Here is an 18,073-nt window from a genome sequence, read left to right on the forward strand (position 1 = left end):
CTGTAGTAATGTCAGAATGAATTTCTAGAAACCTCATTTTGAATTCTGACCTTCTCTTACAGCTCCTCATGTGGAATTCTTAAGACCACTCACTGACCTTCGAGTTAAAGAAAAAGAAATGGCTCGGTTTGAGTGTGAAATTTCCCGAGAAAACGCCAAGGTCTGTGATTGTGCGGTTGTTAACTTGTGTTCTCCAATAAATTTGTTTACTTTTGGTCAGCCAAAATGAGAAAAAAAGTGAACCAAACCTATCTCTAATCATTTTATTTTTAGATTAATGGTTTTACTCTAGTATGAAAGACATACCTGATTTAATTCTTCTCTTGTTAGTAGTAGTCACTTGCTGTTACTTGAAAAACACTGGATTTACAATCAGGAGATTTAGATATTATTAATTTGAACCACAGGAAAGAGATTTTTAAGTTAAAAACAATCAAATATCAGCAATTTCACATCTCTCAACTAAATACTCCTGGTAGCCATTAACTACCATAGGAGAGTCAACTTTGAGTCTCAGTTTACACATCTGGAAAACAAAGGAGTTGGTCTGCATGAAATCCAAAGCCCTCTGACTCTACACTTATATGATCCCATTATTTTTAATACCTGATAGTAGTATCACAGCTGTTCACTTAATAATTTAAGATGTTTGTTCTTGTTTTTGGGGGGTTTGGTTATATTTATCACTTTAGTTCTTCTTAATAATATAAAGTCTTACTGACTGCTTTTAGAAGAGCTTAGGATCATAGTTCCTCTCAAGGATATACATGTGAAGGAATAAGAAAACTGATAAAGGTATTTGTTTATCTTAAATAAAGGTTCACTGGTTTAAAGATGGTGCTGAAATTAAAAAGGGCAAAAAATATGACATCATATCTAAGGGAGCAGTCCGCATTCTTGTTATCAACAAATGTCTACTGGATGATGAAGCAGAATATTCCTGCGAAGTAAGGACAGCAAGAACTTCTGGCATGCTGACAGTTCTGGGTAAGAGTGAAGTCTTTCTCTGCAGAAGTATATGTGTTGGGGGGGGGCGGAAATCTCCAGTTTAATTCATTTTTTTAAAAAATTCTTCTTGCAGAAGAAGAAGCTGTCTTTACAAAAAATCTTGCCAACATTGAGGTTAATGAAACAGACACTGTAAAACTGGTTTGTGAGGTCTCCAAGCCTGGAGCAGAAGTAACTTGGTACAAAGGAGATGAAGAGATCATTGAAACAGGAAGATACGAAATACTTACTGATGGACGAAAGAGAATCCTGATCATTCAGAATGCTCACCTGGAAGATGCTGGCAACTACAACTGCCGACTCCCAAGTTCTCGAACCGATGGCAAAGTCAAAGTTCATGGTATGAAAATTACAATGAATGCTATTTTAAGAAAATCATGCTTGTTGCCTTTAAGGTACAAATGCTAAAGTTTTCAATATCTTGCAACTTTTTCTTTCCAGAACTTGCTGCTGAATTTATCTCAAAGCCTCAAAACCTTGAAATACTTGAAGGAGAAAAGGCTGAATTTGTCTGCTCTATATCAAAGGAAAGCTTTGAAGTCCAGTGGAAGAGAGATGATAAGACTCTTGAATCTGGAGATAAATATGATGTCATCGCCGATGGCAAAAAGAGGGTTCTAGTTGTGAAAGACGCCACATTACAAGATATGGGCACTTATGTAGTCATGGTTGGGGCTGCCAGAGCAGCAGCTCACTTGACTGTAATTGGTAAGTGTGTTTATCCTTCTTGGATTGACTTACATTTGCATCTACCACTTTGGTCCTTCATACTATAAAGTCTTCCTGATTGCTTTCAGAAAAACTCAGGATCATAGTTCCTCTGAAGGATACCCGTGTGAAGGAACAACAAGAAGCCGTCTTTAACTGTGAGGTCAACACCGAAGGTGCCAAAGCCAAATGGTTCAGAAATGACGAAGCCATATTTGATAGTTCGAAATACGTTGTTCTCCAAAAAGACCTGGTCTACACCCTCAGAATTAGAAATGCACGATTAGATGATCAAGCCAACTATAGTGTGTCTCTGACCAATCACAGAGGTGAAAATGTTAAGAGTGCAGCTAATCTAATAGTAGAAGGTAAGGCACTTATTTGACATTAGAGATGTTAAAAATCAGTTTCTATTATGAGAACAACTAAAATCCACATTCTTCTTCTTTCAAACAGAGGAAGATCTTAGGATCATTGAACCTCTTAAAGATATTGAAACAATGGAGAAGAAATCTGTCACATTCTGGTGTAAGGTGAACCGGCTCAACGTAACACTGAAGTGGACCAAAAATGGAGAAGAAGTGCCTTTTGACAACCGTGTCTTATATCGAATTGACAAATATAAGCACTCTCTAATCATTAAAGATTGTGGCTTCCCAGATGAGGGTGAATACGTGGTCACTGCGGGACAAGATAAATCTGTTGCTGAGCTTCTCATCATAGAAGCCCCTACAGAATTTGTGGAACACCTTGAAGACCAGACAGTCACTGAGTTTGACGATGCCGTCTTCTCCTGCCAGCTCTCCAGAGAGAAAGCAAATGTAAAATGGTACAGAAATGGGAGAGAAATTAAAGAAGGCAAAAAGTATGTGAGAACGTCTCAGTCTCTATTTCTTAGCTGTATATACATATACATGTTTGGCAATTTAGTGGTCCTTATGAAAGCTAACCAATAATTCAATCTCTTCTTCTAGATACAAATTTGAAAAAGATGGCAGCATACATAGACTCATTATAAAAGACTGCAGGCTGGATGATGAGTGTGAATATGCTTGTGGAGTAGAAGACAGGAAGTCTCGAGCTAGACTTTTTGTGGAAGGTACATATTACATGAAAGGATGATTTTTAATATTAGTACCAGTCTTCAAATGTTGTTAATCCCAATACAAACATGTTTGTATTTATTTCACATTTTCTTTTCAGAAATCCCTGTTGAGATCATCAGACCTCCCCAAGACATCCTTGAAGCGCCTGGTGCTGATGTTGTCTTTTTAGCTGAGCTCAACAAAGATAAGGTGGAAGTCCAGTGGCTCAAAAACAACATGATTATCGTCCAGGGTGACAAACACCAGATGATGAGTGAAGGAAAGATACACAGGCTACAGATTTGCGACATCAAGCCCCGTGACCAGGGTGAATACAGATTTATTGCCAAAGACAAAGAAGCCAGAGCTAAGCTTGAACTGGCAGGTGAGTCCCTTTCTTTTATCTTCAGATACCCTTACAATACTACAGATACTGTGCTGGTTTCAGACTTCATAGTTAATGAGAAAATGTTTGTGAGACCCTTTTATTCCTATTAAGCCCTGTCCACATGTTAACTATTCGAATTCCTCTTACCACCAAGAGTCTTGCTCTTTACTTACCAAAATCCAGCACAGTTCCTGGCGTGTGGCAGCTGTTCATTAACTCCCAGAATTAACCTATTGGCCTGTGAGTCTCCCCAGCAAACCCAGGCCTAGAGCCAGCCCTGTTCTTTTATACTTTCCAAGTCCCTGTGGGGCCCCTTAGGTCTGTTCTCATTCTGACCCAGGCTTCTAAGACATCCCTGTAGGCTGACATTTTGAAAAAGCCATTAATACACCTCTTGTACATAAGAACAAGTTTGTCTGATTTATCTTGAACTGAGTATGAGGTGCCTACTCTATATAAAACAAAAAGCGTGTTTTATGCACTATATTTAGGGCTGTTATTAACAGCAAAGAATGGAGGTTTTATGGTTTCATGTCATCCTTAATCCTCTGTTCTTCAGAGTCTGATAATTTGTCAAGTAAGCTGTTGAGAACGTGAAGTCAGCTAGTGTTCTCTCCACTGTTAAGTTACTGTGATATGCTTCCAAGGTTATGTAACTAGTATTTGCTGACGAATCCATAGTAAAACAGCTAGGGCATCTCTGGACTACAGTAAAGCACTCAAAAACATTCACATATGATTTTTCTCACTAGCTGCACCTAAAATCAAGACGGCTGATCAAGACCTGGTGGTTGATGTTGGCCAGCCTCTGACGATGGTGGTGCCCTACTATGCCTACCCCAAAGCAGAAGCTGAGTGGTTTAAAGAAAATGAACCCCTCTCTTCAAAAACAGTTGATACCACAGCTGAACAAACTTCCTTCAGAATTTTAGCAGCCAAGAAAGGAGACAAAGGAAGGTATAAAATTGTGCTTCAGAACAAACATGGAAAAGCAGAAGGATTCATCAATTTAAAAGTTATTGGTAAGCCCTTGAGTCACTTGGACTTTACTGGCAAAGCACAACTAAAAATGTGATAATACACTAAAAAAAAATTGTATATGTGAATTTCAGATGTTCCCGGGCCAGTACGTAACTTAGAAGTGACAGAGACATTTGATGGTGAAGTGAGCCTCGCTTGGGAAGAACCACTAAGTGATGGTGGAAGCAAAATCATAGGTTATGTTGTTGAAAGACGTGACATCAAGAGAAAGACGTGGGTTCTGGCCACTGACCGTGCAGACAGCTGTGAGTTTACTGTCACTGGACTACAGAAAGGAGGAGTTGAGTACCTGTTCCGAGTGAGTGCAAGGAACAGAGTTGGCACTGGTGAGCCAGTGGAAACTGACAGTCCTGTAGAAGCAAGGAGTAAATATGGTAAGAAGACTTTTTAAAGTCGATTGAAAAGTAGCTTTTCTCTGCTTTTATCCCTGAGATAACTGAAAGCCCATGTTTTCTTCTGTGATGAAATGCAGATGTTCCAGGCCCTCCTCTGAATGTAACGATCACTGATGTGAACAGATTTGGTGTCTCACTGACATGGGAGCCACCAGAGTATGATGGAGGTGCTGAGATCACAAACTACGTTATTGAGTTAAGGGACAAGACTTCTATCAGATGGGAAACTGCCATGACAGTGCGAGCCGAAGACCTGTCTGCAACTGTCACTGATGTGGTGGAAGGACAAGAGTATAGCTTCCGGGTCAGGGCTCAAAACCGAATTGGAGTTGGAAAACCAAGTGCAGCTACACCTTTCATCAAAGTTGCTGATCCGATTGGTAAGTTCATCAAAAAAGGGGAAATAAGTACTCCGCTAAATCAAGAAACTAAGCCTATCAATTAAAATAAATCAAAGTTAATGCAAAGAACATCAGAGACATTTGAACAAAACTGTAGAAATGCACACTGTGCCTGCTTTTATCCAGTGACTATGGGGATGATCGAAATGATGACTGCATTGTCTTAAGAAATCTGTCACTGAATTAAATGGGGGCTTCCCAGGTGGCACTAGTGGTAAAAGAATTAAATGGCATGCTCCAATTCTTTCTTCCAATCCAGAGAGACCAAGTCCTCCTGTGAACCTAAATGCCTCCGATCAGACTCAGTCCTCAGTTCAGCTCACATGGGAACCTCCTCTGAAAGATGGAGGAGGCCCAATTTTGGGCTATATAATTGAACGATGTGAAGAAGGAAAAGACGATTGGGTTCGTTGCAATAAGAAACTTGTCCCTGAACTGACTTACAAGGTAGGGCATGTGTATCTAAAATAAACAGTATATGACTGGGGACTTAAATGTATATATGTATTTTTACAAATATTGATTCCTAATTTTAGGTTACTGGATTACAAAAAGGAAATAAGTATTTATATCGCGTATCTGCAGAAAATGAAGCTGGTGTTTCAGATCCATCTGAAATTCTTGGTCCTCTAACTGCTGATGATGCTGACGGTAAATGGATATTTCATTGTTAGATTTGGGAACAGCACATAGCTTCTTTGGGGGTACTGGGATTTAAATACAGTATTGGAAAATCATTAATTTTTCTCTTTGGTAGCTGAACCAACAATGGATTTAAGTGCATTTAAAGATGGTCTGGAAGTTATTGTGCCAAATCCCATCAAGATCCTGGTTCCAAGTACAGGCTACCCAAGGCCAACTGCTACCTGGTCTTTTGGAGATAAAGTACTAGAAGCAGGGGACCGGGTGAAAATGAAAACTCTGTCTGCCTACGCCGAGCTTGTCATTTCTCCGAGTGAACGTCCAGACAAGGGCATTTATACACTGAAGTTAGAAAATCGTGCAAAAGCAATTTCTGGGGAGATTGATGTCAATGTAATTGGTAAGGAACTAACCTTTTATCATATAAGGTGATTTGACAGTACTAACAAATATTGGTTCAAGCTATTAATGATTCTGACTGAATTTTTTTTTCAGCTCGCCCAAGTGCACCGAAAGAACTGAAATTTGGTGATATAACCAGGGACTCAGTACATTTGACTTGGGAACCACCAGAAGACGATGGAGGAAGTCCATTAACTGGATATGTTATTGAAAAGCGTGAAGTCAGCCGGAAAACATGGACCAAAGTGAGTTTTAAGCAGCAATGCACCAACTCCAGAAAAGAGAATGGGGGGAAATCCTGAGATGCCTTGCAGAGTTAAATGTTTTTACCTTTACACTGCTGAAAAAGTACCTCAATCTTTTTAAAATGTATTGATGCTAATGCTTCCTGAGGTAGTTCAACCAAGATTTGGTGTAATTGCCTCATTCTATGAGCTTTACCAGATCTTCAACTAAGTTTGTTAAGAAAAAAATAAAGCAAAACCTACTGATTTACTTAGTACTGGCTTAGTATCCAGTATGTCCTTTTAAAAGGGCTATAAGCCATTCTAAGGACACTAAGTACTGGTCGTCTTACTTCTCACTCCACTAGATAACCTTAGTTGGCCTAATCCGCCATTTTCTCTCCCCAGTTTCTACCATTACTTTCCTTTAACCTTGATTTATCATACTTCTACTTGCCAAGCTGGTAGAAAGAATCAACACCTTATTTGCTGACTTATTAATATATATAAATTATAAAACAATTACACCTTATATTAAGGGTCAAATATTATTTTGTATCTTTCTTTGCAACTTTTTCCTTTATATGAAATTAACACAAGAATCATCCTTAGCATTCAAAACTGCTCATGGAAAAACCTTTTGACTTGGGCAGAGAGTTTTGGAAAACAACTAATTAATTGTATTGCTTTGTCCCAGGTTACAGACTCTGTGACTGACCTAGAATTCACAGTTCCTGATCTTCTTCAAGGAAAAGAATATTTATTTAAAGTCTGTGCTCGTAACAAGTGTGGCCCCGGAGAACCTGCATATGTTGATGAACCTGTAAATATGTCAGCTCCTGCAAGTGAGTACATCCTTGATAATTTCTTACCTAACCTCTTGTTACCTGTTTTTATTTTTATTTTTTACTGATTTATTTTTTGGCCACACTTGTGTGGCTTTTGGGATTGAACCTAGGTTATAGCAGTAAAAATGTGGAGTCCTAACCCCTGGACCACCAGGGAATTCACACCTGTTTTTGCTTTAGACCTGGAGTTGAAGTTATGGAGGAAAGACACAGGTTGGCAACATAGAGATTTCATAGATGGTCTATCTAAGACTGACTCTCTCTCTTTAAAATGCTGTAGCGGTACCTGACCCACCAGAGAATGTTAAGTGGAGAGATCGAACAGCCAAGAGCATCTTCCTAACATGGGATCCACCTAAGCATGATGGTGGCTCACGCATCAAAGGATATATAGTTGAAAAATGTCCACGTGGTTCTGATCGATGGGTTGCCTGTGGAGAACCAGTGGCAGAAACAAAGTAAGTTTTTAAATTATTTGACATAAGAGTAAATATTTACTCTTACTACATGAGCTTTATTTTGGAAAGTCTAAATGTTAAGTTTAGAACTTCTTTGGTGTGCATGTCTAATTTTTTAAAGTGCTGCTGAACTTACCCTTTAATCAAGATTTCTATTAATTAAAATATTGAAGCAATCCAGAATTAAAGGATAGTATTATACCAGGGGTATTAATTTTGGAAATATTATGAGTACTCCACAGTGAGACAGATGAAATGCACTAAAGTAAAATATCCTCTTTTATTTTCTGACAGAATGGAAGTGACAGGTCTTGAAGAAGGCCAGTGGTATGCCTACCGTGTGAAGGCCTTGAACAGGCTAGGAGCTAGCAAGCCAAGCAAACCCACAGAAGAAATCCAGGCTATAGACACACAGGGTACTTACTTTAGGTTTTTGCTTTGTTAGTCAAGACTTCTGACTTTAACTCCACCTGAACTTGCTAACGTCTTAAATAATCTTTTCCAATTTAGAGGCTCCAGAAATTTTCCTGGATGTGAAGCTCCTCGCGGGTCTCACTGTAAAAGCAGGAACTAAGATTGAACTTCCTGCCACTGTAACCGGCAAACCTGAACCTAAAATAACCTGGACAAAGGCCGATATGCTTCTGAAACAGGACAAAAGAATCACCATTGAAAACGTTCCTAAAAAGTCCACAGTGACGATCATGGATAGTAAGAGAAGTGACACCGGGACGTACATCATCGAGGCTGTGAACGTCTGTGGGCGGGCCACCGCCGTGGTGGAAGTCAACGTCTTAGGTGAGGGAGGTGCTCATTTTAAAAACGAGCAAACTCACTCTAGCTACTTTTGAAAATAAAACATGATTTAAAAAGGTGGTTTTTTCTGAGTATGTAATGCCATCCACAGATAAACCCGGACCCCCAGCTGCTTTTGACATCACAGACGTGACCAACGATTCGTGTCTTCTCACATGGAACCCACCACGTGATGATGGTGGATCTAAAATCACAAATTATGTGGTGGAGAGAAGAGCCGCTGACAGTGATATGTGGCACAAGCTCTCATCAACTGTCAAGGACACCAAGTTCAAGGCAACCAAGCTAATACCCAATAAAGAATACATCTTTAGAGTTGCTGCAGAAAACATGTATGGTGTTGGTGAGCCAGTCCAGGCCACTCCAATAACAGCCAAGTTTCCGTTTGGTAAGTTTCTCAGTAATCAGTTAGTTTAAAGAAAAAATAAAGGATACTTATGTTAAATGTATATTTAGTTGTCATATTTGTATAAAGGCTATATAACCCATACAATTATCCTGTCTGTAGATCCGCCTGGACCTCCAACTCGCCTAGAACCTTCTGACATCACTAAAGATGCAGTGACCCTCACATGGAGTGAGCCAGATGACGATGGTGGCAGCCCCATCACAGGATACTGGGTTGAACGATTAGATCCTGAAAGCGATAAATGGGTTAGATGCAATAAGATGCCAATAAAGGACACCACATACAGGTACGCCCAAGCTCTCCATCACAGTGTTAAAACAAAATTGTCATTCTTTAGCATTCCTTTTGAATAGATCTGATTATATATTACTATAACATTTTTAATTATTTTTCCTTATCTTTTCTATTACCACATAATTTCAAAAAAGACATAAATTCCATTGAAGGACACACTTAATTTCTGACCATAAAATATCAACTTTATGGAAGTTCCAAAGTGTTTGCAGTATATTAATGATTATTATTACAGATATTATAATTTGATTGGTACATGTGACCAAATCTTGTGTGTGACCACGAAAAGGCAATTTTTAATTTATATTGAAATATTTTCATTTAAATTGCCAAACCAATTTTTAAATAAATTACCTTCTTCTATGTGAAGTAAATAGAACTCTCTGCTTTTCATCATGGTATTCAACTCACACTTTGTTCCTAATTCAGAGTGAAAGGTCTCACAAATAAGAAAAAATACCGATTCCGTGTGCTGGCTGAAAATCTTGCTGGACCTGGAAAACCAAGCAAATCAACTGAGCCAATCTTAATAAAGGATGCCATAGGTATGATTCATTTATTTTCTGTGATTGTTTTGAAGCTTATATTAATTCCTTTTGACAAACCTAAATAATGATTTCATTTCATTGGCTTGCAGACCCTCCATGGCCCCCTGGAAAACCAGTTGTGAAAGATATAGGCAGAACATCATTAATGCTGAACTGGACAAAGCCAGAACATGATGGAGGGGCAAAGATAGATTCTTATGTCATTGAAATGCTAAAGACTGGCACGGAGGACTGGGTCCGAGTTGCTGAAGGGGTTCCCACCACCCAGCATTTGCTCCCAGGTCTCATGGAAGGGCAGGAATACTCATTTCGAGTTAGAGCTGTGAACAAGGCCGGGGAAAGTGAGCCCAGTGAGCCCAGCGACCCTGTGCTTTGCCGGGAGAAGCTCTGTAAGTCACTTTTGATTATTTCATCTTTGCTATCTGGGTTCTTGGTGACTACTAGAAAATTGAGTGCAGACTGAATATTGGACAATAAGAAACTGAGTATTTTTTTTTTTTCCTTCAGATCCCCCATCACCACCTCGCTGGCTTGAAGTGATCAATATTACAAAAAATACAGCAGACCTAAAGTGGACAGTTCCTGAGAAAGATGGCGGGTCGCCCATCACCAACTACATTGTGGAAAAGAGAGATGTGAGACGGAAAGGCTGGCAAACAGTGGACACAACCGTAAAGGACACCAAGTGCACAGTGACCCCACTGACAGAGGGCTCATTATACGTGTTTCGAGTTGCTGCAGAAAACGCCATAGGACAGAGTGACTACTGTGAAGTTGAGGACTCTGTCCTGGCCAAAGACACCTTTAGTATGCTCTCTAACTTCATTTTTGTGCCACCATTTAGAGTAGATTGTCACTTTTCTCCCTGGTGTTTCTAACCAACGAAAATCTTGCTTTCAGCCACGCCTGGACCACCCTATGCTCTGGCAGTGGTTGATGTGACGAAAGGACACATTGACCTGAAGTGGGAACCACCTAAAAATGATGGTGGAAGACCAATACAGAGGTAGAATCCTAGTTAACTCATAAAGAAAAAATTACATCTGGCTGAAAATTCTTTATTAGTGTTAACAAAATGCTTGTTATTTCAATAGATATGTCATTGAGAAGAAAGAAAAATTAGGTACCCGTTGGGTGAAAGCTGGAAAGACCTCAGGACCTGATTGTCACTTTAGAGTAACTGATGTCATTGAAGGAACAGAGGTCCAGTTTCAGGTTCGGGCAGAGAATGAGGCTGGAGTTGGCCACCCAAGTGAACCAACAGAAATCCTGAAAATTGAAGATCCAACAAGTAAGTAGTGCTTATTTTACAAAGGATATTGTCCAGAGTTTGATGAGATTATGGATGCAAACATTTCACTGTCTTTTAAGGTCCTCCTTCACCTCCTCTTGACCTGCATGTTACTGATGCTGGGAGAAAGCACATTGCCATTGCTTGGAAACCTCCAGAGAAAAATGGTGGAAGTCCTATTATGGGATACCATGTTGAAATGTGTCCAGTAGGCACTGAGAAATGGATGCGAGTTAATTCTCGCCCAATAAAAGACTTGAAATTCAAGGTTGAAGAAGGTGTTGTGCCCGACAAGGAGTATGTGCTGAGAGTGAGAGCTGTCAATGCTGTTGGAGTCAGTGAGCCATCTGAAATCTCTGAAAATGTGGTTGCCAAAGACCCAGACTGTAAGAACACAGTTTCTTTTTACAATTAATAAAGCAAACTTTACTCCTGCATTGCATTTTGACATATGATTTTTTTCCCCCTTTTGGATTACAGGCAAGCCAACAATTGATCTGGAGACTCACGACATTGTTGTCATTGAAGGTGAAAAGTTAAGCATTCCTGTTCCCTTCAGAGCTGTCCCAGTTCCAACTGTTAGTTGGCATAAAGATGGCAAAGAAGTTAAAGCAAGTGACAGATTAACCATGAAGAACGATCACATCTCTGCACACCTCGAAGTGCCCAAGAGTGTCCGTGCCGATGCTGGCGTTTACACCATTACCCTAGAGAATAAGCTTGGCTCAGCAACTGCCTCAGTCAATGTCAAAGTCATAGGTAATCATTCTTTGATGAAATACCAGCTATGCTTTACATGTTGGGAAAATTGGTTAACTCTGCAGTGCTAGTAGAAATGGCTTCATGAGTTGACTATTTGTAAACTAAATGTCCTTTCAGATTATTTCTTATCATATGAGAAGCAAAGCAATTCTGAAATGAAATTGCTAAACTCTGATTGCATTTGTTTACTTCTGTTGTAATTATTTGCATATGAAAATAGCAATTTGAAAAAGAGATATACCCAAAGAATGTTTAAATAACCAGTATTCATTGATTAATTGTATTTTCAAGTTTTCATAGTGTTCCCAACCAGGGGTGGTAACATTTTCTGCCCCTTCCCCCACACATGGTGGTGAATAGTGTTTGTAAATTTGGGGGGCCACTTTTGCTTGGAACAAAACTAAGGGGGAGCTACCGACATTTAATAGTTCAGAATCAAGGATGCTAAATGGCCTACCGTGTCCTACACAGAAAAAGTGTGTGCTCTTAATACCCAACCTTTTCAGGTTATAATAGTAATTATCATTTTGATTTTTAATAGGCCTACCTGGGCCATGCAGAGATCTTAAAGCAAGTGACGTGACCAAGAGTTCTTGTAAATTAACTTGGGAACCTCCAGAAAATGATGGTGGAAGCCCAATTCTTCATTATGTCCTGGAACGCAGAGAAGCTGGGAGGAGGACGTACATACCAGTCATGTCTGGTGAGAACAAACTGTCTTGGACTGTCAAGGATCTCATACCAAATGGTGAATACTTCTTCCGTGTTAAAGCTGTCAACAAGATTGGTGGAGGCGAATATATTGAACTGAAAAATCCAGTCATTGCTCAAGATCCAAAGCGTAAGTTTGAGTGTGAACATCATAAAGCTTTTTTTTTTTAAGAAGATGAGTTTCCCTATATTAACAGGTTTTATTCTTGTACTCCAGAACCCCCGGATCCGCCTGTAGATGTTGAGGTACATAATCCTACAGCTGAGGCAATGACTATTACATGGAAGCCACCTTTGTATGACGGAGGAAGCAAGATAATGGGTTACATCATAGAGAAGATAGCTAAAGGTGAAGAGAGATGGAAGAGATGCAACGAACACCTGGTCCCAGTCCTGACCTATACAGCAAAAGGCCTTGAAGAGGGAAAGGAATACCAATTCCGTGTGCGAGCAGAAAATGCTGCTGGTATCAGCGAACCCTCTCGGGCCACTCCTCCAACTAAAGCTGTGGATCCTATTGGTAAGTCGTGTTTAATGGGTTAGCCATCTTCCTATCATGAAAGAAATGAGAATAATGTTCTGTAACACAGGGCTTCCCAGGTGGCTCAGATGGTAAAGTGTCTGCCTGCAATGCGGGAGAGCCGGGTTTGGTCCCTAGATCAGGAAGATCCCCTGGAGAAGGAAATGGCAATCCACTCCAGTACTCTTGCCTGGAAAATTCCATGGACGGAGGAGCCTGGTAGGCTACAGACCATGGGGTTGCGAAGAGTCGGACACGACTGAGTGACTTCACTTCACTTCAGACATTTTCATCAGAACTGAAAACAATGATTGCTTTTAATCATTACAGATGCCCCGAAAGTCATTATGAAATCAAGCCTAGAAGTCAGAAGAGGTGATGAAATAGCTCTTGATGCAATTATTTCTGGGTCACCTTACCCAACAATTACATGGCTAAAGGATGAAAGTATTATCACACCAGAGGAGATTAAGAAGCGGGTAGAACCCTTGGTTAGGAGAAGGAAGGGTGAAGTTCAAGAAGAACAACCGTTCGTCCTGCCTCTGACACAGCGTCTGAGTATCGACAATAGTAAGAAAGGAGAATCTCAGCTCCGTGTCCGAGATTCTGTCCGACCCGATCATGGACTATTTATGATCAAAGCTGAAAATGACCATGGTATTGCAAAAGCTCCATGTACCGTCTGTGTGCTAGGTAAGTAGGTGAAACTACACTTTCCAATGGAAGGAAGTTATATAAGAGTTCATGGGGGCAGTTAAAAGAAGTGGGAAATAGCTTCAGTCAGGTGTCCTCATTCCCATTTTCTTCTGGCTACGTCAAAGAAAACTGACGCTGTTATTCATTAGCTAATGTGATATGAAGACAGATGTAGGAAAAACAGAAGTTGATGTCACTGAAGCACATTCAACATTTACATTTTCCGTTGCAAGCAGTGCTACAAAACTTTTTAACCACTTCTGTCTTTTAAAATATCAGATATACCAGGACCACCAATCAACTTTGTATTTGAAGATATCAGAAAGACTTCAGTCCTCTGTAAATGGGAGCCACCCCTTGATGATGGTGGCAGTGAAATTTTAAACTACACTTTGGAAAAGAAAGACAAGACAAAACCTGACTCGGAATGGATGGTTGTCACCTCAACGCTTAGGCACTGCAAATATTCAGTGACAAAGTTGATTGAAGGAAAAGAGTATCTCTTCCGTGTAAGAGCTGAAAATAGGTTTGGGCCTGGACCACCGTGTGTTTCAAAGCCATTTATGGCTAAAGATCCATTTGGTAAGGTTCTTTAGCATCTAAACGTTGCCTTTTTATCATATGTTGCTATACATTATCCCAGCTTATAAACTTGAATTTTTATGTCATACTAGGGAATTAATTCAAACTTGCCTTTTTAAATTTTAATCAGAACCACCTGATGCCCCTGATAAGCCCATTGTGGAGGATGTCACCAGTAACAGTATGCTAGTGACATGGAATGAACCAAAAGATAATGGAAGCCCCATCTTGGGTTACTGGCTTGAAAAACGTGAGGTGAACAGCACACACTGGTCTCGTGTGAACCGAAGCCTTCTGAATTCTTTGAAGACCAAGGTAGACGGCCTATTAGAAGGACTCACCTATGTCTTTAGAGTATGTGCTGAAAATGCAGCTGGACCTGGAAAGTTCAGTCCCCCCTCAGACCCCAAAACAGCGCATGATCCAATCGGTAAGTAATTCCTTAAGAAGAAAGAGGGTGCCGTGTGGTCACTATAATTAACAGTACTGGTCATTTCTAGTTTTCAAGTTTTGTATGCTTGAAAGTTGTTAAGAGAGTAGATGCTAAATGCTACCAAAAAGTGGGGATTATGTGAGGGGATGGTGGTGTTAACTAACATTTCTGAGGTAATCATTCTGTAATATATATATATATCAACTCATCATGTTGTACACCTAAAACTTACATGCATTATATGTCAGTAATATCGCAAAGCTGGAAAACAAACTAAATACTGGCAGTAACGACAGACATATGTTGAGGTTGCAGTGTAAAGTTATGAACATTCGTATATATACCTTAAAAGTTTCACAGAGCAATATTTACCCATATTACATGTAACATACTGTGAGGGGAAAATGGGATCGCATAAGCTACTGCACATTTTCAAACCCTCAGTGAGTTTTGATTTCTGTGTGTGCATTCATTCCAGCTCCACCTGGGCCACCTGTCCCCAGAGTCACTGACACAAGTTCCACGACGATTGAACTGGCCTGGGAACCCCCAGCTTTCAATGGTGGTGGGGAAATTGTTGGCTACTATGTCTATAAGCAGCTGGTTGGCACAAATGAATGGTCCCGCTGCACAGAGAAGATGATCAAGCCCCGTGAGTACACGGTCAGAGAAATCCGAGAGGGTGCCGATTACAAACTTCGAGTGAGTGCCGTCAACGCTGCAGGTGAAGGGCCGCCTGGAGAAACAGAACCTGTTACTGTGGCTGAACCACAAGGTATGTAACCAGGGACCTAAATAAGGTGATGGATATTTTCCCAGGGTGAGATTTTTTTCCTCCCCATCTTTCTGGAGCTAATGTATGACTGTTCTCTTTCAACAGAGCCTCCAACTGTGGAACTAGATGTTTCTGTCAAGGGTGGAATACAGATTATGGCTGGGAAGACTCTCAGGATTCCAGCTGTGGTGACTGGCCGTCCAGTGCCAACAAAAGTGTGGACCATCGAAGAAGGCAAGCTGGATAAAGACCGTGTTGAAATAGTGAATGTTGGAACCAAGTCTGAATTAATTATCAAGAATGCATTGAGAAAAGACCATGGCAGATATGTGATTACAGCTACCAATAGCTGTGGTTCCAAATTTGCAGCAACCCGGGTAGAAGTTTTTGGTAAGAAATGTTAACATGGATTTCCATAGGGTTTTCCCTAAGCAATACTATCTTACTACATTGATTTTCTGTTGTTACTGTTTTATTTTTCAGATGTCCCTGGCCCTGTTCTTGACTTGAAACCTGTTGTAACAAACAGAAAAATGTGCCTGCTTAACTGGTCTGATCCAGAAGATGATGGAGGAAGTGACATCACAGGCTTCATTATTGAAAGAAAGGATGCTAAGATGCACACTTGGAGGCAACCAATAGAGACTGAGAGATCTAAATGTGACATCACAGGTCTCCTTGAGGGACAAGAATACATGTTCCGTGTGATTGCCAAGAACAAGTTTGGCTGTGGCCCTCCTGTTGAGATAGGACCAATTCTTGCAGTTGACCCACTAGGTAAAAGAGAAAGTTTTTTGTTTATAAACTGAGTATTGATTGCTTGTAGTTATGTCATTTATGTATGGAGTTTTATGGCTTCAAACTCCCAACAGTCTCCAGATTTATATTTGGAGTAATGAGAAAGGTAAAAACCAAATAACTACAAGCAACTGTAAGGATGCCATATTTACTGTAATTTCAATGTAATTTTTGGCATGGTTTTATGTACTGAAAAACTTAAATCATTGGAGCTTAGCACAAATAAAAAGCAACCAAAGCAAATCTCCTTTGACTGGTATGAACAAATACGAAGCCCTAATACTGCACACAGCTGGTAATGCCTGCTGACGTCCCATTCTAGAGAGCAAAGTCTTTGTGGTTCCACAAGAGACAGAGGAATTCTTCCTCCTCCACCACCACCCAAAAAAAGAAACAAAATTACCTTCTCACTGTAACAGCCCATCTCAAAATGTCTGCTGCAGCTCAGGTTGTGCCAGGAAAAAAAAACAGAACACAGTTGGACTTAAGACAGTAAAGCTCTGCTTCTGGTTGCAATAATAGTCAAGAACAGATTGGGTCTAGTTTCACCATTCTGAGTTTATTCTTTCTATTTTATCCTTCAGTACACAAAACTATAGCAGCATCACTTAAATTCTCTTTCCACCCCTAAACCAACACTTGAGGCAACATGGTTCAAAGTATATTCAGTAGACATATCCATTTTCTGTTAATGAGACAGGAATACTTTGCTCTCAGCTGGTCATTCAATCAAAATTTCACAGACAGCCCTCCTAGGTCATTAAAATTAGCTTTCTCAGTGACAGAGGTAAAATATCTAACATGCTAAATACAAAAAAGCATACATGCACCTCACTTTATTTTTAATCAATAATCTTGACTATAAAGTTTACTAAAAAAAATTCTGCCTATATGAATGCCTTTAATTTTGGTAATTGAGATATTTTGAGGATTTTAAAGACAGATGTAACATTATGCCAATAGAAACCTATTTTTCATGTAATTTGAAGTGAAACGTAATTTCATGCATGAATATTTGTCTCATTCTTGTCATTTCAACCTACCTCTGGTTAAAGGTCCTCCAACATCTCCTGAGAGGCTCACATATACAGAAAGGACCAAGTCCACCATCACCCTTGACTGGAAAGAGCCCCGCAGTAATGGCGGCTGCCCCATCCAAGGCTACATCATTGAAAAACGGCGTCATGACAAACCTGACTTTGAAAGAGTTAACAAGCGCCTCTGCCCAACCACATCTTTTCTTGTTGAAGATCTCGATGAACACCAAATGTATGAGTTCCGTGTCAAGGCCGTCAATGAGATTGGTGAAAGTGAACCATCCCTGCCTCTTAATGTGGTCATACAGGATGATGAAGGTGTGGAATACAAACATAATGGTCATTTGAATGCACTTTATCTCACAGGTTGTGTAAACATCCTTATGACTGTGCTATTTTTTTCCCCCACTTTCCCTTCTCTTTGCAGTGCCTCCAACTATTAAGTTGCGCCTGGCTGTTCGTGGAGACACCATCAAAGTTAAGGCGGGAGAGCCTGTCAACATTCCTGCAGATGTGACAGGCCTTCCGATGCCTAAGATTGAGTGGTCCAAGAATGAAACTGTGATTGAGAAACCCAGCGATGCACTTAAGATAACTAAGGAAGAAGTTTCCCGAAGTGAGGCAAAGACTGAGCTTAGCATTCCCAAAGCAGTCCGGGAGGACAAAGGCACTTACACGGTGACTGCGTCTAATCGCCTTGGTTCAGTGTTCCGAAATGTCCACGTGGAAGTATATGGTAAGCGATACTCTTTCTTATAAAAGAATGAAATCCAGCATTGGTTTAAGAATTTCCTTCTCAAT

At 40.1% G+C, this 18,073-nt stretch overlaps 1 protein-coding gene across 1 annotated transcript in view; it reads left to right on the forward strand.

Moving 5' to 3' along the window:
- TTN (titin) overlaps window positions 1-18,073 on the forward strand; it is a 277,391-nt gene that overhangs the window by 180,837 nt on the left and 78,481 nt on the right. The window contains exons 230-267 of the mRNA XM_060409682.1: window positions 63-160; window positions 819-987; window positions 1,082-1,348; window positions 1,450-1,716; window positions 1,806-2,084; window positions 2,173-2,581; window positions 2,691-2,815; window positions 2,920-3,186; window positions 3,942-4,211; window positions 4,302-4,604; window positions 4,703-5,005; window positions 5,286-5,473; window positions 5,563-5,677; window positions 5,784-6,068; window positions 6,164-6,315; window positions 6,992-7,139; window positions 7,423-7,600; window positions 7,895-8,016; window positions 8,111-8,398; window positions 8,508-8,804; window positions 8,925-9,111; window positions 9,549-9,664; window positions 9,757-10,056; window positions 10,175-10,474; window positions 10,568-10,673; window positions 10,762-10,958; window positions 11,039-11,344; window positions 11,439-11,717; window positions 12,262-12,561; window positions 12,649-12,951; window positions 13,282-13,644; window positions 13,927-14,229; window positions 14,360-14,659; window positions 15,141-15,437; window positions 15,543-15,827; window positions 15,921-16,214; window positions 17,291-17,590; window positions 17,700-18,008. Of these exons, the coding sequence (XP_060265665.1) occupies window positions 63-160; window positions 819-987; window positions 1,082-1,348; window positions 1,450-1,716; window positions 1,806-2,084; window positions 2,173-2,581; window positions 2,691-2,815; window positions 2,920-3,186; window positions 3,942-4,211; window positions 4,302-4,604; window positions 4,703-5,005; window positions 5,286-5,473; window positions 5,563-5,677; window positions 5,784-6,068; window positions 6,164-6,315; window positions 6,992-7,139; window positions 7,423-7,600; window positions 7,895-8,016; window positions 8,111-8,398; window positions 8,508-8,804; window positions 8,925-9,111; window positions 9,549-9,664; window positions 9,757-10,056; window positions 10,175-10,474; window positions 10,568-10,673; window positions 10,762-10,958; window positions 11,039-11,344; window positions 11,439-11,717; window positions 12,262-12,561; window positions 12,649-12,951; window positions 13,282-13,644; window positions 13,927-14,229; window positions 14,360-14,659; window positions 15,141-15,437; window positions 15,543-15,827; window positions 15,921-16,214; window positions 17,291-17,590; window positions 17,700-18,008 (9,375 nt within the window). The remainder of the gene's footprint in view (window positions 1-62; window positions 161-818; window positions 988-1,081; window positions 1,349-1,449; window positions 1,717-1,805; window positions 2,085-2,172; window positions 2,582-2,690; window positions 2,816-2,919; window positions 3,187-3,941; window positions 4,212-4,301; window positions 4,605-4,702; window positions 5,006-5,285; window positions 5,474-5,562; window positions 5,678-5,783; window positions 6,069-6,163; window positions 6,316-6,991; window positions 7,140-7,422; window positions 7,601-7,894; window positions 8,017-8,110; window positions 8,399-8,507; window positions 8,805-8,924; window positions 9,112-9,548; window positions 9,665-9,756; window positions 10,057-10,174; window positions 10,475-10,567; window positions 10,674-10,761; window positions 10,959-11,038; window positions 11,345-11,438; window positions 11,718-12,261; window positions 12,562-12,648; window positions 12,952-13,281; window positions 13,645-13,926; window positions 14,230-14,359; window positions 14,660-15,140; window positions 15,438-15,542; window positions 15,828-15,920; window positions 16,215-17,290; window positions 17,591-17,699; window positions 18,009-18,073) is intronic.

Source organism: Ovis aries, chromosome 2, assembly GCF_016772045.2.
Source record: "Ovis aries strain OAR_USU_Benz2616 breed Rambouillet chromosome 2, ARS-UI_Ramb_v3.0, whole genome shotgun sequence".
NCBI lineage: Eukaryota > Metazoa > Chordata > Mammalia > Artiodactyla > Bovidae > Ovis > Ovis aries.